A 23010-nucleotide genomic window follows, 5' to 3' on the forward strand; every position below is an offset into this window, starting at 1 on the left:
CCCCAAATAAAGGGTGGCAAAGAAGAATGAGCACAGAATAGAGATTTCCCTTTTATACATATTGCAACAAGTTCTCATAAAACATTCATCTGAAATAAATTAAAAAGTCCATTTGCCACTGCCTCCAAACATAAAAAGGAGCCCGTGTCCTGGATTTCAGCCCAGGCCACAGAAGGCCCTGATTGTCCATGGAAGAAAATTAAGGATTGAGGGGCCCAAAGCCTGAGATGGGAGGAACAGATACCTCCTCTGAAGTATCCAACAAGAAAGGCGAGGTGACAGCATGGGCCTGGGAGATGGCAGCCAACTCCTTGAGAAACTCAGGGAAAATGACTGCACAGTAGACAGCATTCTTGACTCGAAGAGCCTCACCTTGGCGCTCAGAAGCCCCGCCCCGGGGGAGTAGAATTGGAGTTGAAGCCCCTGGAGAGCCCCCACCTAGTCCAAGTCCTGTTCCATCTCGCCCAGGCTGAAGAACCTGTGCCGCCTGCCGGGCCCTGGTTGGACTGTGTGCGTGCCGCAGGAGTAACTCCCCCAAGGATGGCCTCCGGCTCCTCACTGGGAATAAACAGGAGTATCAAGAAGGTGCTGGGATCAGGGAACCTGCCTAGTATGGAGAAGAGATTCCCCAATCCCCTTAGGTTCTTGAACTTCTCCCCTGGGGTTCTGGAAGAAGGACAAGATATGAAGTTCATTTCTTATCTCGTCTCAAGATGACTGAAGAGAAGAGGTGCTTTTTCTCGTTTTCACACCAAAACCCTGCCTGTTCAGCTTTTCCCCTCTATTCCGTCCTCTCAACAGCCAATATTTAAACTACCTCATTTGCAGATACACTTCCTTACATCTCCATGACCCCTCACCCTAAAGAATTCATTCTAATCACTATTCTACCACTAACAATATCACACTCCTCAGCCCACAACATGGCCTAGTTTTGCATTTCCTAACACCCTCTAGAGCAGCAGGTCTCAATCTTCCTATTGCTGAGACCCTTTAACACAGTTCTTCATGTTGTGGTGACCCTGAACATAAAATTATTTTGTTGTTACTTCCTAACTAATATTGCTACTGTTATGAATTATAATGTAAATAGCTAATCTGCACAATACCTGATATGTGATCCCCAGAGGGGTCAGGACCCACAGGTTGAGAACCACTGCTCTAGAACTACATATACAGTCAACTACGTCCACTTTGTTCTGCCTACCTATAGCTGACCCATCCTCTGCTCCTTCAATACTTTTATGTACCACTGTAGTTTAGGAGTGCTTTACTTCTTCACACTCCCGTGCCCATCAAAAACCAGCTTCCCTACATTACTACTTCATCACTATCAGTCCTACACCTACCAAGACCACCCTCCCACTGGGTGTGCCCAGACAACTTCATACTCAGCTAAGCTATCTAAAATACTGTCCTCTAACTTTCTGGACCTCAGCACTATGGAGGCTAGATCATGATAAATGTTTCTAGTCACCACCTCTAATACTGGTTTCAGAGACACCATACAGACTACTAACCTTGCATTCAGAGCCCTTCATAACCACAATCTCACTCACCAACCTCTTCTCAAACCCTCGAAACCCCACACACTTTTCTGTACCAATACCTACCTTCATGAAATCTGACAGGCACCTACACCTATCTGTAGCTTCCTCTAGCTACAGTCTGTCCTCCTACGTTTTCATCTTTTCTAACGTAGTTACCTCCACTGGGAGAACCCTGAAAAGGCCTCTGCAGTTTTTCCTATACTGGCTTCCTGTTCTACTATCACTAACTCAGCATCAGTAACTTCTTGCCAAGGCTTCTATCGCATGCATTGACCTACGAACTCAGGAACTTAGACTCACATCTAACGCTTCCTTATCTCTTCAACCACTAACAAATCCTGTCGTAGTTAATGCTTCTTTGTCCCCTCAACCACTGACCAATTCCACAACAACTTCCTTGGCATCTCTATGTGCTTCCTTTCTTTTCCACTAATCAAATGCAAACCTCACTGGCCCTGACTGCTCTTCCTGAATCCCTTCTCTTAGCTCCAATTCATCTGTACTTACTCACCACACCCAGATTTTAAAACCTCTCCTGATTTCTTAGTTGATCCGAACTCCTGCTCAGTCTGACTTTGAATCTTAAGAACCTCCTACTCCGTCCAAATCTTTCCTGCCTGACCACCAATTGTTCCACAGCCTTGTAAAACCCTATTTCAACTAAAATCCAAGATGTCTCCTGAATAAAAGAACAGAACAGTTCTATGTATACCTAATCCCTACTCATTACTCAAGGCCACATGCTACATCAAGTTCTCACAATATCTCAACCCAAGAACTTCTTTCTCCTTCCTGTCTTTAGACCTTTATGTAGTTTTTGTTGATGTTCCCAATTCGGCTCTTTTAATAAAACAACTCTATTCTCTGACCCAAAGACTAACAATATGAAGACTAGCTTTTCAGTAACTCTTCAATATCTGGATCTTAACTGACATTGGCTAATGAGGGGGAATAAAGGAGGGTAGTCAGTAGGTTCTCACCTAGGGAATCAGAACGGCGGGGGGCAGGTCCTGCTGTAGAACCCTCAGCCCAGTCCAGCTTGCCACGGGCAATGAGGTACTTCTTGGCTTTGGATAGCAGAGCAGGAAAGTCCTCCTGGGAAGCTGCAAAGCTCTCAATCTTATTCTTCACAGAGCCCAGCACCTATGAAGCACAACTTTATGACATTTCTGGTGGTCTCATATTTGCACAAGCCTTTCTAGTCCCACTGTACCTGTCCCCAGCCCACCCAAGGTAACTTGAGCTGTGGGCCTGGCCCACCACTGAGCCTGGACGCACCCATGCATGCATGCATCGCACACCTGCAGCAGGGACTTGACACTGGGCTGGAAGACCATGTTGGTGTTGAGCAGGAAAGAGCGGAGCAGGGGCTGGGGGTGACAGGCCAGCTGGGCCACCAGCCCCGTCAGCAGGAAGTTGACATAGACGGAGTTCTGCAGCATGTTCTCGAGTTTGGCAAAGAGCACAGCCATGAAGGGGCCTGGGAAGGGGGTAGGCACAAGGATACAAGGCCTGAACACAATGCCCATTGCACGCATTCCTCCCCCAAGCAAGAGCTGCACTAGAGGAAAATTATATGTAAGTATCTGAGTGTATAAATGGCCTGTGACCAGTCTAGACAATTAAAGTAAGCCAGATGCCAGCATTATAGACACTATGACTGTCAGATCTTGGACTCTAGAACCAAAGATCTCATCTCAGATTTTAGATGTGCCCAGAGACTGGATAAGCTGAAGGCTCACCAAAATTTATTTTCCTATTTGTGGTAAAATAAATATACCTACCCCATAAGATAATTAAAAGGACCAACGAGATATCAATGTCAAATAAAGTACAAGATCTGACAAATTTTTCATTTGACTATAATCATAACCTACTACTCTGTATTTCTCAGTTTTTAAGAAGTTTCACTCAAGGACACAACAGAAGAATACACGGGGAGCCAAAACACAGATCAGGTTCCACGTAAGACAGAGTTACATGAAACTGGTCACAAAGAAAATAAAGAGATGTAAAAAGAAAAAGAAACTAGGAACTTCAAATCAAGTCCTTCAGGAACAGGGAATAGAGGTAAACTAGACCCTGTAGGAAAAGAATAGCTAGTTCAAGTCACAGAAAGGTGATTCAGGATAACAAGAAGGATCAGCATTCTGTCCTGGGAGAAATGCCTTAAGACATAACATGACACTAGACTACTAAAGCCATGACTGTATCTCTGATGAAGGCTTTTTGGAGAAAAAATGAAACTGTTCTATCAACTATGATAGAAAAATGTTGAACAAGAGGTAGTGAATCCTGACAGATTCTGCACTACCATCTGCTTGAACTGTCCACACAACTAGTACTACCTTAGCAGTAAACTAAATCTCTAACTTTATCCTTCTTTTCATTCCCCGGGAGTATCTTGTAAGAGATACTGCAAAGAGCACAAATAACTTTCCAGGGAAAGAAGCATCAAGACTGGAAAAACCACACCACCTCCTAGAGGTACTGAGCGGGAAAGGAGTGGAGCAGAGGCTAAATGAACAGGAACAAAGTTTCCATAGTCTGCAAGAGAAGAAAATGGCTGCAGACAGAAGCCCTAGTGCCATATCAAGATTGTCCCAAGCTTACCCAGTTATACAGCATATAAACTTGACTTCCAACAACTAGGATAGGTAGTGCCTTAGTCGACTTAAATCTTCCATGACTTACTGATGATAACCCCAGTGGAAAGCTACCATTTGTTGAGTTTTCACAATGTGTTAATGTTATATTAAATGATTTCCATGTACCAGTGGTAGGTAAAATGCTAACTAAAGGAGTGCTTAATCCAAAGTCTGTGGTCTTAACCTTAGTGACTGCAGTACTTCCCGGAGATTGTTTTGTTTTGTTTTGTTTTCCCATGCTGAGATGGACACTAGAGCCTGATAAGGCTTGTCTTGCTCATGAACAAAACAAAGAAGAGCCAGGCCAAAATCTCAGGTTGGGTCTAGTTCCAGGACTATCAATCCTAAAGGGCCTACCAGGTACACTTAGAACCATGCCTTGTCATTTGCCTCCCAAAAGAAGTATCACCCACCCCTAAATCCTTATAGTCCTTAATATAGCTATATTGGACAGTCATGGCAACCAACAAAGTACGAGACAGTAGATGGGAGAAATGAAATCAGGACCTTCTTTGAAGAGACAGGAAGGTGCTGAGCAGGAGGAAAAACACAAAGAGTTGACTCCACGGCCATCAGACACCTAGCAGATGACTCAAAACCCAAATACACAAACTAGTAGGGATGGCACAAAACACAGGTGCACACATGTCTTTCACACAGGACAGTACAAACATCGTCCATGTGGTTTAGATGTATTTTTTGACAAGCACAGAGCATCCTATTTAATATCCCAGGAACTGGCCAGACTAAAGGAAAAGGAGGAACATGCATATAAGGATATATAAGGCTCAGATCTAAGTAAATATCCAAACCAGCACAAGCATGGAAAGACATATCAACAAACATGAGGGCATGGTATGAGATGGTATGTATGAAGAAAGGACTCATGCAAAATAGATGAGGACTAGGCAAACACACAGAAATGACATAGCCAAACTCTTAGAAATCAGCGAGAACATGTCGAGAACATGCAAGAGTACACAGGAGAAAGCTTAGGTTAAATAGCTTACCAGTGAAGGGCTGGCTTGGCAGCTGGTGGAGAGTCCGCAAAGGGCTGCTGAGGAAGGGGCCAGGGGGCTCAGGAGGGCAGGTGAAGCTCTCGTAGGCCTCCTCCTCCTCAGGAGGTAGTGGAGGCTCTAAGGGAGGCTCTGAGCTAGCTCCACCATTGCTCAACGCCACCTCCAGCTCCCGGAGCTCTTGCCCAAAGCTCTCTAGTCCTGCCATGCCCTCTGAGGTACCCTCTAGTAATTCCTTAACTCTTTCCTGTGGCACCAATCGTGGCACCAGACGAACCTTCTTGGTTCCCTCTGGCCATGGCCCTGGTACCCCATTGAGCTGAGGTGGGGATAGGTGGCCAGGGGTACCCCCTACATCCACAGCTAGCCCCCGATTCCCTAGGTTTTCCTCTTCCCCTCCCCCCATGTTGTCCCTATCTTCCTCTGGCAGTAGGCTGCGTTTCTTAGTCCGGGAGCCAAAAGGGTTAGGCTCAGGAGGGGGCCGCTCGCCATCATAAGGGGCAGACCAGGTTCGGCAGGCTCGGACACAGCGGTCTACACCATGGCGTGCCTCACGCAGATACTCCAGGTAATTGTCTTCTAGCTCACCAGGCTCCTCTGCAGGGCTGGGTCTTCGGCCAGGGCTGGAGGATGGGGATGCAGTAAGCCCTGGTGAGCGAGGAGCCGGACCTGGGGACTCAGAGCCACCTAGGCTCTGCTGCCTAAGAAACAGAGCCAGACGAGATGGCGTGGAGGGGCGAGGCACTGTTACCACTGAAGAAGAATCAACGCTTGGGCTTCCAGGGCCTTTAGAGGGGAAAAAATGTAACCGAAATCAAGGAGACAGACAGAGACAAGAGATCTAGAAACTAAGAGGGACAGAAGTGAGGAGGGATAGCTGACACTCCAATCTCCAGACAATTTATCCTACTTCATCACCCCCCTCACCACCTCCACCAACTGAAAAAAATGCAAACAGAACACACGACTGAAATAAAGATGGGGACTATTTCTTCCCAGAAGTTTACCGTAAAAATTTCTGGGAAGGCTAAATATCCCCTCTGTAAGACCACTCATCAATCTCCCTAGAGAAGGAATTCCACCTTCCTCCCCTCACTGTCACCTTCCTCCCCTCACCCAAGCCCTGATTTTCTCTCTAGGCTTCCTCAGAACCCAGGCCATACCAGTGATGTCCTCCCTTCTCCCTGCCTCTCTGCTAGGCCCACCTCGTGCCCATGAGGCATGCTCTGGACGAGGTGGGCTAGAAGCATGGTGCCGACAGCAGCGTGGGATTAGGGAGAGAAACTTGTCAGCTGCTCGTCCATAAAGATCCACATCGCGCACAGCTGGCTTCTGGCTCAGCATCACATGGTTACACGGGACAAGATACCTGGGAGATAGCAAAAAGGGGACATGAGGGGATGAGGAAAGAAAGCACCTGGAAGAACAGGCCAAGTGAACTACATTGCTAAACCCAGGCTCCAAGAGAGACTCATAAGCAACCCCAATACAGCCGCATCACCCCAACAAAATACTGGGCCCTGAGGGTCAACCATCCCTCAGCCCTGCCCCCACAGGTACCTGAGAACCAGCTGCAGCAGAACATCCTCACAGCTGAGGTTCAGAAGGGTCCTGAAGAGACTCAGAGAGACCATGCAGAGCTGAGGGGGAAGGGGAGGGAGGGAGTCACCATAAGAGCCCTCTACCCTCCAAATATTCACCAGTAGCAACTCCCATTCCCTCAGGCGCAGGCCCAACCAAACAGTCCTAGAACAGCCTATGTGCCAACACCTGGTACATAATCAGTACGCACATATTAACTAGAAAAACACATAATCTTTGTGAACAAGACTTCACTATTCAGAGAACATAATCACGCGTCAGATCCACTGGAATTCTATACGCCATATACATAACTGAAGACTACCTGCCAACATATTGATTCCATCAATGCTCCAGTGAGACTCCAAGAAAACAGACACTAAGAAAGACTATAACAAATAAATGATTCCGAGGAAACTACACAATATATGACAGCTAGAAGAGACTGTAGTCACACAGTAATTGAATGGCTACTTATAAGGAATCAGAGGGAACCTGGAAGAATCCCCACTGGGAAGTAGGTGAAATCCTGAGTATGGAGTCTGAGTCATCTCTCAACCCCAGTGAATCTCAAGAGGTATGATAAAGAGCTCAGGGCAACTGACAGGAAAAGGAAAAAGTGGGTAGGTCAAGAGCAGGAAAACCTTTTGTTTTAGAAACGGAAGAAGCCTTATTCATTTCCAGCTAGACAAAAATAACAGACATACAATAAGCTAACTCTCACTGCTCTGAATTCCTAAGGCATTTTTTGCTGGCAAGTGTATCAGACATCTTGGTCTTGTATAGTCTTGGCATTGCCTGCTAAATGGCCAAGTGGATCAACAGTAGGAAAAGTTCACACTTGGGGCAACATGCATATCCTCAATGGCCACTTTAACTAGCAGGGAGAATTCAGACTCACTCTAGAATAGTACGGTAAGCAGGAAAGTAGTTCTTCAAAGACCTGATTGCCTGAACTTATAAACATTTTACTTTATCGTCCAGAAGACATTTTACAGATGTGATTAAAAGTATGGACCTTGTGGGGCTTCCAGTGTAGCTCAGTGATGAGTACTTATTTAGTATGTATGAGGTCCTGTTATGATACACAGTATCATAGTCTAGAATACATGGTGAGACTGTCTCAAAGAAAAAGAAAGAAGCCTTGAGAGTGTAGCTCGGTGGTAGATTGCTTGCCTAGCACACACAAGGCCCTGGGTTTAGCTCCCAGCACTGTTTATAAGAAAATTTTGTAAAGAAAAGAACAATTAGGAAGGAGGCTCAAAACATAGCAGGGATGTGACCCATCATTGTTGGCTCTGAAGATGAAAAAAAGCAATCAGGCTGGAGATGATCTTTAACAAACAGCAAGTACCGCCCAAATATGTACTCCAGAACTAAGATATGATAAATATGTTTTAAGTCACTAATTTGTGGTCATTTGTTTTGACAGCAATTAGAAACTAACACAAATAATCAGGCCCACAGACAAGTTAGCCACAATGGTTCACTTACAGGTACCAAAGTCTGGCCAACACTATCATAAAAGGACAGGAAGGTGAAAATGAAAGCATCTGCATGTTTATCATGGGTACCCTGCAATCACAAGAGACCTGGGTCTTGTAAGAACCAGAAACCAAAAGTGGCAACTCAAGAACATGAAAAGCTCCTAAAAACCCTTAGAGACTAATAGAAGTAAGTGGTAGAGACTAAGAACACTGAGAAAATAAAAAATAAAAAGATTAAGATAAACACAAGGAAGATAAGGAAATAAGCCCCGAGAAGGAAATTAACTGTCAGGGCAACTAAAGAGATTACCCAGACCTAAGACCATGGCATACCCTACCTTCAAAATAAGGATAAATGGTTTGTACCTTTATAAAATTAAGTGTTTGATAACAGAACATATCCACTTTCTCTTCTCTCTCCTTTCTAGAATGTATGATTAGAATCTTCTCAACACTCATTCCTCTCATTCCTTCTCAATCTTGCTCAGTCCATTTCTAGTCACAATGATCTTTCATTCCTAAAACACATTATACTCATTCTTATTACATGCTCTTTGCATGTTGCTCCCTCTTCCTAAACTGTTCTTCTTACTTAATATTCAAAAGGTAACTCCATCATCTTGGGCATAATGTCCTCTGAGATGTCTTCTCTGGCCAATTCATTCTTTTATAAAAAATAATTTTTTTTCTTTTTTTTTTTCCCCACAAACAGTAACCTCAGTTTTCAACTATTTTAGTAACTTAGTTTGTTATGGATATTCCCTACAAAATAAGCTCTAACAAACACATCAGCAACAGTGACCCAAAAGAATGACACTATCAATACAAATGTGCAGGTAGAGGGAATTTTAAGTGGGCAAGCAGGTTGAATTGTACCCTGACTACAGTTCAAATGCAGTCAATCCAAGAGAGATAGCAAGCCTTCAAGAAAGAGCTAGAGCATTTCTTAGTAGGTGCAAAGCCCAAAGCACTCTTACATCACCTACAGGAACTGAGAGAGTGACAAACAGCTTAAAGGAACTATAAAGCAATACTACATTACAAGCACTGCACCATGGCAAAGCCTAGAGCCCTGAAGGCTAACTGTCCTGCAGATGCACACAGTATGAAAACAGGGAAGTAAACTAAACTCTTTAATCAAAATGGCTGTAAGTTTAGTATAACAAAGTGGCACCTTGGAGTGACTGCCACTTCAGGAACACCCTTTGACAATAGAGACCACAGAAAGATGGCTCACCCAGGTAGTAAGCCAGGACAGAGTTTAAGAGCCATACCCGGGAGTTGCTGCCAATACGGGCAACGAGGGTGTCAAGGATGGTGTGGGTGTCATGCCGATGTAGCAACAGGAAACGCAGGAAGGTACGGAGCAAGGCAGGCTCTGAGATGCTCCGCAGGAAAAGTTCTAGGTAGGCGGTGCTCGCAATCATCTCCTCCACAGAGGTCTGGATGAAGGGAAAGGAAAGTGTGGAGACTTGGGGTTTCCTTGCCTATGCAATGATTCACAGTCTCTGTGTTCTAGGGCACAAGAAGTATCAGAAAAGGAATAGGGAAGGAGAGCACCTCCCATATTAGTCCTTTCATTGGTCAACCACCCTGTAGTCCAAGTTCCTCCTCTACCTCTCCACATATCCCCCTCACCTTGTGCAGGGCAGGGCCCATGACAGGCACCAGGAAACCATTATGGATATAATCAACCAGCTGCTTTTGCACCAGGGGGTGAGCTACCTAGATGGAACAAGAGAGAAGAAGTGGATTATCAAGAGTCCACTGCCTAGAAGGGCCCAGAACAATATAACATAGGTATTATAACCCCAAGTTCTATTGTAGAACTCTAGGAAATAGAGCCTCTTACCCCACTTCCCAGAATCACCAAGTGTCACAACCCTTAGCAACCCTATTCCTACCTGTATGACTGCATTGCAGAACTCTAGGGAACTCATGAAGAGTGCAAGGGCTGGCACTCCTATCCAGTCTTCCCGTCGTAAGCAGTGCCAATCATCCCCTGGAACCTCAATCTTTCGGGGCAGTGAGGAATACAGGGCACTCAGCCCCGTGGCCAGCACCTAAGGAGGGTTACCAAAGGCTCAAATAATATAATGAGAGGGCTTTGGGAACTAACTAATCATAAGATTTGATGGGAATACAAATAAAAACTAGTACCAAGTCAAGTGCTGAGTTGCTATGTACCAGGGCTTCACCTGCAATACCTGCCCTCTCTAGTTATGCTCATATTTCACCCCCATTCCAATCCCAAGGAGCTGCTGTCAACTCTGAGTAAACGGCCCTCCCCCATACCTAGTCTAGCATCTCCTAGATAGGAAGATGCTGTCTAATTTTCACATGCCACACCCTACCCCCATCCCAGAGATTGCTAACCGGGCAGAAGTAAGAGTGATCCGCGATGTAGCGGCCCACAGTGGGGATCCCATCTGACAGAGCCATGAGCAGAAGTAGAGCATCACGAGCCTGCTGGCCCAGGGTGCCTTCTCGATGGACAAAAGGGACAAGGCGAGAAAAGAGGAGAAGACGTGGAGCAGCTCCAGGCTCAGGAGGTGGCTGTAAGAAGAACTCCAGCAATGAAGGCTCCCGAGCAACACACACACACAGTTGGCTAAGAAGTAGCACCAGGCCTTCATCCAGTACTGGGCTACTGGGCACAGGGCGGCCACAGGCATCCAGCAGGGCAAGTAGAGCTTCACGGACTGGCCCATGCCGCAAAAGAGGCTGGCGAGCTTCACTTACTAGCATCTCGAATAATTTCAGCTGCTCAGCCCGCCGCTCCTCGACCCCATCCCCAAGTTCATCCCATTGCAGCTGCCAGGTCAACACTCTGCTCAACAGATCCTCACGCAGAGCAAACTCTAGCAGGGGCCCAGGACCTGAGGGGGCTGAAGGGACTGCTCGATCCTCTGCCAGCAATGTCAGCATTTGGTACGTGTGGTTTCTCACAGCACTGAGATCATCTGCACCTCCAGAAGCTGCCCGAGGGCCTTGCCGCTCCAGAATTCGTACCACCTGAGGCAAAGGTCAAGGAATAGGAAGAAGCTATGATAGGTAACTGAGTGAAGTCATAAGAATACAAACTCAGAAGGTCAGGGCTACTGGGGCAAGTAACAGACTCGGTCTTTTGTCACGGGATCTCCTACCTGGGACCAGTGATTCTTGAAGACCATGAGGCATGTTTCAGGGTCAGCCATGACAGGGGCCTGCAGACTGGCCCCTTGAGGTACACGGTGCCCAGGGACCCGGGAGGCCAGCCTGCTCAGCCAGTTCATCTTCTCCATGAGGCAGGCTGGACAGGGCCAGCAGACAGAGGACTACACTCTGAGAATGAACCAACTGGAGGCTTTCTCCACTTCTGTCTCCAATCTGCTTCATCCGGTCTGTAAGAGCCAGTAGCTGGCCATGGAGCCACAGATTATACCAAACTGGAGTAGCAATCCCAGAATTCACTGCTCAGTCCAGAGTTGCAAAACTAATTCAAAAGGAGATGAAAAGGATAAACAGAAGCTTACATCAACTTCCCTGAAAGAATAACTCAGATGCACTCCACTGAAAATTACCCAAATTACACAATTCCACACAGCCACTACATGAAACGTGCATGCCCAAAATAGAATGCACAATTTCTACTGCCAAACCTATAGCTTTCTCAACCTTTTCTATCTTAGTAAATGTCACCAACATTCACCTATATGCTTAGATCAAAAGCCTGGGCATGGTCCTTGTTTATCCTTTTCCTTCCATTATATAATTCATCAGCAAATAGTGTCATTCCCTAGGATTATGAGTTCAAAGCCAGCTTGGGCTACGTAAAGTTCAAGGCAAACTCAGGCTACATTGTTAAGACTGTCTTAAAAAGAAAATAACAGGGATAATAAAAAAAAAAATTATGTCCATTATAATAGCTTCTAACTTAGCTTTCTTTGAGACAGGCTCTCAATATATTGAACAGGCTAGCTTTGAACGCAATATGTAACCCAGGCTGGCCTCAAATTCACCACTTTCTTGCCTCACAGCCTAACCTTTGCAAATGCTATGATTAGAGATGTATGCCACCATGCCTGGCTTAGAGTTTCATCCTTGCCATCCTGAGAGTCTAGTCTCCATTCAGCAACCATATTGCTTTTAAACCTAGATTTTATTACATCTCTTCTCTGTTTAACAGCCCCCAATGGCTCCCCATCACACTAGTAAGTCCTAATTCTTTATTTTATCCTATAGAAGCCGATACATTGTAATAAGCTCTGTCAGCCTCTTCCTTAACTTTAGTCCCCGTGCTTACATTTAAAAGCCATCTTCTCAGAGAAGCCCGCCCTACTTAGTCTTATCTAAATAGCTTACCTTTCTACCTTTACTTTCTAGTTCTCAATCCCTTATTAAACAGTTTCTATTATCTAAAATCTATCTCTTATCTATCTTCTCCCTCAAGAAATTAGCTCTTTGAGGGCAGGATCTGCCTATCTTATTTACTTTTGTATCCTCAGTGGCCAGAATAGTATCTATTTGTTGAATGCTTGAATAACTACCTGCTCAGTGAATGAACCAATGAATAATGCATACTAAACTAGCTACTGGCCCAGGCTATAATCCACAGTTCCTTCACCATCACACCTAATATCTCCTCATCAGTATTGTCTCTAAAGAGCAAAAACTCTTGACAGGAATTATGTGGTTCAGCCATGTTTCCTCTTTAGATTCAAAAGGAGCTGAAATAACCCAGAAATCTGATCTCAAGTTACATTAGCCAACTCCTCCTTTTCATTCTTTCTCCCACAATTGCCACATCACAACTAAAGGAAGGAAGCAACTGTGCTGAAGGACACCTTCTGTAGATGTGATCTTATAAAGGGAAAAGCCAGTCCTAAAGATGAGGAAAGGGATAGTCAACCATTAACTCAATGTATAACGATACTGATAAAGTACTGGGCACTGTGCTAAGTAAGCACTGGAAATACAGGTAAAACAAAAGTGGGGTGGGGTGGACAAAATACCTAGAAATATTTGCAAAACTGTAATAGAAGAGTAAAGAAAAGCAACTACCTCTGCCTATGGTGCTATAAGAGGGTTCCACGGAGATAGTGTCTGGACCTAGGTCTTTAAGGATGACACACTAGTTACATATGGAGCTTTACTCATAGCAAAAACAATAATGCCAGGCAGAATGGCTCAGACCTATAATCTCAGCACTTGGGAGACTCAGGCAAGAAGATCACAAGTTCTAGTACAGCCTGAGATATATAAGCTAAAACAAAGTTTTAAAAACTAACAAAATAAAAAGTCTAACAAAGAATAGAGCACCAAAGGGGTGAGGGGATGACAAATCCGAAGTGAGACTACAGGCTCAGTGTGGCAATCACTACTGAGAAAACAGAGGCATGGTACTGAGCTGAAAAGAAAGAGTGAAGGCTACAAAATAACCACTGAATGTCATGCTACAAGAATTTCAATTTCAACTATTGACATCCTAAAGGCAAAAATGTTTTTAGCAAAGACATGATAAGATCAGATTTACCTATCAAATACTTCAGAGAGCACTATAAGGTAGAGCAGAGATAGACAGATGTCAGTAGACAAGTTATAAGAAATTATTTCAATGGTCTCTTTTTTTAAAAAGCAATGGTATAAACTAAGGTAGCAAAAGTACCAAGAAAAGGCAAAAATCTTAGATTTATCTCTATCTAAACATGTCCTTTTCAATAAGTATTCATATCTGTATCTTTGCAAATTATTTATACTGTGTCTTCTCTTTCTGCAGGTAGTCAAATAATTCATTCTTTGAAAACTCAGTGCCAACACAGCACTTAAAAATGTTAGTGAAACACTAGTTCAATATAATTTATATATATATACACACACATACCAAACTCTGCTCAAAAGGCACTACTTATTAATATCCTCATTTTACAAATGAGAAAATCAAAACTCAGAGAGGCTGGACAAACTGCCTCAAATTAGCCAGCTGGTAAACAGCCTGTCTAGAATATAACTGAAGATAATCTGCCTCTGGATTTAAATCAAAAGATAAAAACAAAAAGACCGTATAACACATAGGGTAATTGTGCTTCACAAAAGGTGATGAGATCAGGTATAGTGTACATCTGAAATCCCAGCACTCAGACTAAAGCAGAAAGACAACCAGTTCAAGGCCAGCCTGAGCTACATAGCAGGTCCTCAATTAGCCCAGACTAAATAGCAAAAAACTTCCTCAGAGGGAAAAGAATAAGATGGAGAAAGAAGAGGATACAAAGAAGCGGAGGACAGACAACAACAATTTTCAGTGTGTTGAATTTTGAGATAAAGAACACTTGTAATATCCGGAAAATGGGCTAGGAATATAGCCCTATTGGTAGAGTGCTTGTCCAACATGAACAAGGCCCTGGGTTCAAATCCCAGAACCACATGAACCAAAAATGACAATGCAAAACTACAATCCTAGCACTTGGAGGTGGTGAGACAGGGAAGACATCCTACATTATCTTCAACTACAGAAACGAGTTTAAAACCAGCCTGGGCTATGAGGCTGGCAAAACATAAAATAAGAAAACAAGAAAAATAGCATACTTAAGTTCAAGCATGAAAGTAAACTAGAGCTATAAATTTAGGAGTTGCAGTCCATAAGCAATAAATGAAGCTGTTAATGTTCTCATGAAAGATGCTGAAGGCAAAATCTTAAAAAGCACCAAGATTTAGGAAAGCAAAGTCTGCTGGTTTGAATAAAACGGCCACAGGTTCCTATGGAGTGGCACTATTAGGAGGGTGTGGTCTTGTTGGAGAAAGTATGTCACCGGAAGTAGGCTTTGAGATTTTTCAATGCTCAAGCCAGGACCAGTGTCTCTCTCTCCCTGCTGACTGCAGATCCAGATGTAGAACTTTCATTCTCAGCTCTGTATCGGTCTGTGTACCAACTATGACAATTGATAATGGACTAAACCTCTGAACCTGTAAGCCAGTCCCAATTAAATGTTTTTCTTTATAAGAGTTGCTGTGGCCATGGCGTCTCTTCACAGCAACAGAAACCATAACTAAGACACAAAGAGAATTCACTAACAAGGGTTTAGCCAGATGTAACAGTGCTTGCCTACAATCCTAACACTTGAGGAGCTGAGGCAGAAAGACTGTCAGTTTGAGGCCAGCCTGAGTTATATAACAAAATAATTTCTCAAAGAAAGAAAAAAGAGAAACAACGCAAATACCAGGCATGGCAGTATATGCCTTTAATCCCCAGAGGTCTGGAACTATCTACACAGAGAGCTCCAGACCAGTCAGAGATACATACTGAAACAGCGCCTTCCCCTGCCCCCACCAACACACACACAGACACACACACATACACACACGTGAAGGTAGTCAGAAATTAAAGGAGCAACCCAAGAAATAATTATCTAGAAACCAAGGAATGGATAGTTCAAGAGATTGGAGACTGCCCATAATCTCATAGAAAGAAAAAGCAGAATGAAGATGAAAAACTGTTCATTGGTATTATTTTATTGAGGTTTTTTTTTTTATATAACCTTAGAAAAATAGTTAAAGAATGACTGAGAGTCAAAGAAGTATAAAATGTACTCTAACAAAATTTAGTGATGCAGAGAAGGACGAAAATAGAACAGTTTGTGTAATAAAATGGGGAGGTGGGAGTCAAGAGTTCATATGGTTCTGAACTGAATGCTGTCCAGGCTGTACTCCCAGCACCTAGGAGGCTGAAGCAAGAAAATCACAGTGCATTCCAGGCCAGCCTATGTACAAAATAAAAGTCTGTGTCAAGAAAAGGGGGAGGAACTTCTGTTTGGGTTTTAGGTGGAAAGCCTCAAGGGTGTTTGTCAAGTAAGAAAATAAGTCTGAAGAAAAAAAATTGGTATGAATAAGCTAGGCATAATAGACAAAAATAAGGAATAAGATATCTGAGGAACAGGGGCATATACTGCCTTTTTGAGAGGAAAGGAAAACAGTAGTCCAGGATGAGTGCCACCTCAAATAAATACAAAGCAACGGCAGAAGGAGCCATCTACCACCTCACATCCCCAGCCTGCCCCCCCCACCCAGGAAAGTAACAGAAGGGGAGAAAGGAGAAGTGAGAAAGGAGAAAAGCCACAGAATGGATGTTCACTCCTTCATACACAGCATCCTAAAAGCCATCTAACAACTGCATACCTTAGGGGCTATAAACAGAAAGGATGCACTGAACAAAGTAGTTACCCAATGTCCCAAGAATTTGAGGTACCAAGCAGGCACAGGTTGAGAAATGCAAAACCCACAGTTAAATGATAAGAACTCTCCTCTCTTAATGCTACTAGCCTTGCCATATTCTATCAGTCTCTGTTGGTTTCTTTAATCACTGCCTATACCTTTGTAAATATACTCCCATTATTAATTAAATTCTTGTGAAACCCAGCCTGAGCCATCTGCCACCTGCCACCTGCCAAGGAGCTCGACTGATACAAGAATATCACTGTTTACAGAGTGCTCTCTAAAGCATATCTCATTTGAGGGCTAAAAACAAATCAAAACCTTATGCTTGGAAAAGAGTAACACAAATAGTAGGTAAGGCTTGAGCTCTGAGATTCCGCAAAGAAAAGTCTAAACCTCAGTGCACCATTTTTCAGCTGTGCGATCTTAAATAAATCACAAATTGGAGCCTGTTTCCTTGTCAAAAACATCCTTCCAAAGTTAACTCTTCTTTTTAAGAATTAAATGAGATAACAGCCATCTGGGCATAAAGCAAATTCTCTGTAAACTGTTTCTTTGTTCTTTTCCTTTCTGATTCTGTTTGACCAGGATGTTCACATCTCTGAAATAAGAAATCTAACCTGTTCTAATATGTGTTCCTCACACTCAAGCCTTAGTAAGCTCAGCAAAATAAGCCCTTCTTGTGTCCAAAACAAAACCTCTTCCAGGTTTTGGAAGACTAATAAACTCCTCCTATCTTGCAAATATACACTCTTGCTCCCTCACTTAACAACTACAACACAAATGTTAAGACTGACCTCCAGGCCTTTTCTCACTACCTCCTGCAGGCTCTGGAAAAGCACCACCTGGAGTCAGCATCTCAGAAGTAAAACTGGACACTTAATCTAGGCCCTCTTCACATGCTGAAAAAATTCCTGCCATCTTCTTAAACTCTTGGCAAAGTTCAAAACAAGACAAAAAAGGGCAGAACTGCCATATAGTTATAATGCCCTTTGTGCCACAGCAAAGTCCAAAGAAAACGACAGATTCCTTTCTCTTCCGTGATTTACCAGCATGCTCAATCACATGTAACAGGGAAGAAGCAAGTTGATTTCTCCGATCCATACATGGTCAGGGTCAGGCACTCACCTCAGGGTTCAATACAATACAGTTTTACTGGCCCACACAGCAATAGGTGTCAACCAACCTCAAAACAGCAGAGACAGGAAGTGGCTCAGCTTCAGCCTCTCTTAAGAACCTTTGCCCTGGGAGAGGCAAACAGAAAAAAGCAGGAAGGGATACATGTATTATGTATACACATATATAAAGTGATATACATATATCGGATCACACATACATATACACACATATATATGTATATATAAAGGGACATGTATATATAAAACTTTACTAGGCAAGGAAAACTCAAATGATCTTCTAGGAACAGACCTCTTCTAAGCCAAGACTGATTATTGGCATAAGGCAGTTGCCCCAAACACTGAAAGTGGAAGGAGGGGCTCCTAATAGCTCCTATATGGAGCTTAACTCACATATACCCTCCCTGCATTTCCATGTCCGAGACATGGACTATGAAGATACAGCCCACCTCCCCCTATCCCTAGACCTCTTACAGGCATCTCTTCATCTGAGTGCATCCTCACAGGCATGACGGAAACTTCTAGCACACAGTGACTGCCTTTACAACAGTGAACTCCTCAGTCTCACACATGGTTATCTCTACCCCTGTTGTTTGAGTGTGACAAAGAGGATGTCAAAGACTGGGTGAAATTGATCCTAAAAGGTACGAAAGTTCACTGGGCAGAGAAGAAAAGATATTCCTAGAAGAGGAAGCAGCCTTTAGAAAGATTCCAAGGCTAAAAAAAATAACATGTTTGTTAGAGAACTGTGAATAATTTATTCAAGCTAGAACACAGAGGAGGTAGTGGCAGCAGAAAGGCATGAAGAGGTGAGTTGAGGCCATATTAAGGAATTTGGATGTTGTCCTACAGGCTACAAAGAGCCAAAGTTTTTAAGCAGTATAGTTCCATGATCGAATTTGTATTTTTAGAAATATAATTCTAGGAATGGGCAAGAAAGATCAACTTTTAAAGCAATAGACTTTAAAAAAAAATTAGGTAAGTGCTAAGGAGCTGAAGAGCCAGGTTAAAGTTGGCAATGGAGATAACAGAGGGGAAAGTATAGTACATTTCTTAGTGACTGACTCAATTTAGGAGGAGGACAGAAAGAAGACGACAGCAAAGTCGTCCTCTGGATTGATAAAAGGCACATGGGTGCAAAAACAGGTCTTCAGGGCAAAAAGGCTAAGTTCTGTTTCAAGCATTTAATTCAGAGATCCCTGTGGAGATACATGCATAACTGCTTATTTATCTTTAGTACACAGGGACAGATTGAGACAGACACGGAAAAATAATCACATCATTGTGATGTATTTTTTATATTTTCACACTCTCCCTCTAAACTAAAACTGTCTTTTTCTCTCATAACAAGAATGAGAACTCTATGCAACTTCATAGAACCAGGACTTAATTCTATTGTTATCTTGTGGGGCTGTATTCTTAATAAGAATTTGTTGAGTGAATAAATGAAATAAATTTGTTTTCCTAGCCTTTAGTAAGAGTACCTGACACATGAAGGATATAGAATAAGAGATTAAAATGTTCTTATCGCTATAGAATCCTCATCCACATTTCATCCTCTCAGGCCTACCATTCCTCTATATATCAGAAGTCAAAATCCATTTTAATTAATGTGGTACTGTGACAATGAAGAGTTTAGTATAGCAAACAAAAAGCTTTCCAAATTCTGTGCCTTCTCTAGTACAACCAAGAACTTAGATCCTGAGAATGCTCTAACATGCCAGCCATAGATGTAAACATCTTTTATCCTAGCACTTGGTAGACAGATCTCGGTGAGTTTCAGGCCAGCTAAGGCAACAGAGTGAAAACAAACACACACACACACACACACACACACATGGAAATTCTCTAATGTGTGATTAACATCATCATGAATATGCATCAGATACTACACGTATCTATTTCATGTCACTGACACAACATTAAACAAAGCCCTCATTCATATGAAATTCTCAGTCCTCTTAATCTTTTACAAGTAGAACAATTACAAATCACAAAGAAATAAATACTTCTTGCCAGTATAAGGTCCTGTATTTCATCACAACTTTTCCTAAACATGATGTGCCTTTTGCCCACATCACCTTTACTTTCTATTACAAATCTTCCTTCAAGTAACTAGCACTATGAAGATGCCAAATTTTGAGTTGTTTTGTCACTATATCCCTGTGTGACCTCTAGCTTCTGAATCTGATTCATCTCTAAAATTCTTCCTTTGCCTACTTCACAAGGTATCAACATAATTTCAGCAAATTCTGAGGTTGCTATGTAAAGTATGAAACTTTGATTTTATAATGAATTATGCTGTAAGAATGAATACTACTCAGAAATCTGAAGTTACATAAGATTACTATATAAGTATGTGCTTCTACAATCTAAACACACACACACACACACACACACACACACACCCTACTATCGTTCTAAATGTCAGGAGCCATGAACCAGTAGAATTATTTTTTAAAAAGAGGTGGTTGGGGCTAGAGAGATGGCTCAGAGGCTAAGAGCAGTGGCTGCTCTTCCAAAGGTCCTGAGTTCAGTTCCCAGCAACCACATGGTGGCTCACAGCTGTCTATAATGAGATCTGGTGCCCTCTTCTGGCCTGCTGGCTCACATACAGTCAAAATACTATGTAAAAAAAGAGGGGGTCACTTTTTTTTTCATGGCTTTCTTTCAACTTACCATCTTCTTTACCAGTAATTATTTTTTTCAGTGAAAAAACAGAGCCGGGCGTGGCGGCACACACCTTTAATCCCAGCACTCAGGAGGCAGAGGCAGGCGGGTCGCTGTTTGTTTGAGGCCAGGCTGGTCTACAAAGTTAGTCCAGGACAGCCAAGGCTACACAGAGAAACCCTGTCTCAAAAAACCAAAAAGAAAAAAACAAAGTGCATCTTAACGCCAAAGGAATAAGAATAATAATCTTGAAATAAGCCAAACTTGGCGCCTTGAACATGGCATGACACTCTTCCACTGAGCTACACCCCCCCCCACACACACACACATAATAACTTTATCTTTACATTCTTTCTTCCTATCTTATATGGGTGAACACTATATGGATCCATAGCTCAGTGTTTAGGGGTCACTACTACAACCTGTTATGCTTCTAAGTCCTATAAAGTTCTGATTACCAAGTCAGGCAGCCAAAGGTTTTATCATTATGAAAAAATGGCCTCTTTGGTCTCCAGAGAGAAGAAAATATACCACGGGATGAAATAACTAGCTCTGAAGCTGAGACTCTGAAACAGAATAAGGACTGAGGCTGCCTTGAATTCTCAAGGGATAATCTTCATAGGAAAAACCTCAACATTGCTATGGTTAAGGAGGCTCAGGATGCCTCAGCTACACAGCAGACTGTCAGTAGAGAAGATCCCCAGTGATGTGAAAACGGCCATATCACTGAGTGAGGCTAACTTAACTTTCCAAAATTTATGTCTGTGTGAGTTACGTAAAAAGACAGGCTTGTAAAATACAAATAAAATTAATTTAATTACATGGTACATTAGGGGGGTGAACTGCAAAAAAAAACTGAGAAAACTTTTCAGGGTAATAGAAGTGGTTGGCATCTTGATTTCACAAATATGCACAGATGTCAAAACGTGTAAACTTAAAGTATGAGCAGTCTACTGCACAAAATTTATCTCCATAAAGCCATGCTTTGTTTTTGCTTTTCAGACCCCTAAGGAGAGCAAACCTAAATACAGTGGTGCATGTGACAAGTCATATGATTTCCATGAAAGTAGAACCAGCAACTGATAGTCCAATACAGATGACAACCATAGGTAAGGAGGTATGGAGTAAGGGTGTCCAAAAGCAAGCAGAGAGAAAATGCAAGTAGATCTCTTCTCTCTACCTCTTAAAAAAAAAAAAAATCATGACGTTCTCATCTTAAAGCTTGCCTTACAAAAGCAGAACCTGAGGAAACTGTGGTTCGGTTACTGCTCTGTGGATGACTAAACCCCGAACATTTTCATTATCATAGTTACTACTGCTCATGATGCTGTGTTGTGTGTGTGGTGGGTGTGGTGTGTGTTTCTTTCTTTCTTTCTCTTTCTTTTTCTTTCTCTCTCTCTCTCTCCCCCCCCCCATCACCACCACCACCCCTCTCCTCTCTCTCCCCCCCTCCTAAAATATCCATGGGCACAAGGTGGCCAAGTGCACAACACTTGGACCTGTACTGTCCTTACTTGCACTAAAACTATTTCTCTCCCTGGACAGGACAGGACATCCAAGGAGGCCCCACAAGCAACATCATCTCTTATCCAAGTCTCACAACCCTCAGCCTCTTTTCTCCTTTGCTCTGCCTTCGACTACTCCATCAAGGCCCAGCCATGCCCCCACCCACCACCCACCACCCACCCACCCAAGGTTCCCGCCTTGGCCTTTAACGCTCCCCCATCCTCGCACAGGCCTTACCCCCCTGAACTCTTGTCCCAGGACGTCCCTCACCTTTGCAAGCTCAGCGAACCCACACCCTTTGCAAACGGTGCACATGAGTTCCTCCAACTTGTCCTTTCAGAATGCATCCCAGAATCTCCTCTAACCGGTCTCTCCCTGGTGCACAGCACCCTGGCCCCCCCTACCTCAGACGCTCGCAAGTCCCTCACCACCTGCCAACCCCTCACCAATGTCCCCTCACGCCAGCAATTCCCAAACCCGGTGCCGTCATCCCGAGTCCCCCTCGGCACCTTGCGCCACTGCGCGCGCGCCGCGGCCCACGCGTCGCTTTCGCTTGTGCACCACGCCGCCCTGCCCGGGCCTGTCGGCGGCCGGGCTAGGTTGAGTTCAGGCCGCCGCCATCGCTCCTCAGGCGCACCAGCCGCGCCCCGCCCCGCGCCACACGCAGCCCGCGCCCCCGCGCACCTCACGCAACCGCCCAGCGACGCACTGCTGGCCAGCGGCGTGCCAGCTCATTGGCCAGGCCAAGGCCCCAGCAGGAGCGTCGACGCTCGTCTCCTGGCAACGGCCGAGCGCAGGGGCGGGGTCGCCGTCCGCATTCCAAGGAAGGAGCGGCGCCACACTCCCAGGCTCCGCCCCTTCGCGCCGCAGACTCCGCCCTACTGAGGATTTTGGGGTTTCATAGGGGCCGACCTGAGAAGAGGAGGAGGCCTGCGGTCCGGGGCGGGGCCTAAGGAGAGAAATTCGAACCTGAAGGCAGAAGGTTACTCCACCAACGAGGGGACAAGGCTCTGAGGCTGGGAAAGACTGGGCTTGCAAGGCACCGGGCTGAAGAGCGCTGGGGCGGGGACCACAGGTCCTGGGCGGTGCTTATAGCGTCAAGTGGGCGGGGCTTTCACTGAAGGCTAGGCCAAGAGGCAGTCTGTGAGCAGAGCCTGTGGAAAAGCTGACTGCCCCCAGCTACGTACTTTATTTTCGCCAGGCGGGTGCACGCAGCTTGGATTATACCT

The 23010-nt window shown here is 44.1% G+C and overlaps 1 protein-coding gene across 8 annotated transcripts; it reads right to left on the bottom strand.

The window, feature by feature from the left end:
• Positions 1-38: 38 nt before the first annotated feature.
• Positions 39-22453, bottom strand: FHIP1B (FHF complex subunit HOOK interacting protein 1B). Of its 8 annotated transcripts, none has more exons than XM_084752183.1 (13): positions 22291-22452; positions 17656-17713; positions 11429-11757; positions 10659-11297; positions 10187-10345; positions 9921-10007; positions 9557-9724; positions 6775-6854; positions 6420-6583; positions 5209-6000; positions 2852-3030; positions 2531-2693; positions 39-558 (listed from the first exon to the last, which is right to left on the bottom strand). In XM_084752183.1, exons 3-13 carry the CDS (start codon positions 11564-11566, stop codon positions 200-202), a joined length of 2928 nt encoding a protein of 975 aa, XP_084608309.1. In that variant the 5' UTR covers positions 11567-11757; positions 17656-17713; positions 22291-22452; the 3' UTR covers positions 39-199. The 8 variants fall into 8 exon arrangements, with proteins under 8 accessions (XP_084608309.1, XP_084608311.1, XP_084608304.1 ...); XM_084752185.1 differs by having other exon boundaries at positions 5803-6000; positions 6378-6583; XM_084752178.1 differs by having other exon boundaries at positions 6378-6583.
• Positions 22454-23010: the final 557 nt, after the last annotated feature.

This window comes from Acomys minous (assembly GCF_964271855.1).
Source record: "Acomys minous genome assembly, chromosome: 2".
In the NCBI taxonomy this organism is placed as follows: domain Eukaryota; kingdom Metazoa; phylum Chordata; class Mammalia; order Rodentia; family Muridae; genus Acomys; species Acomys minous.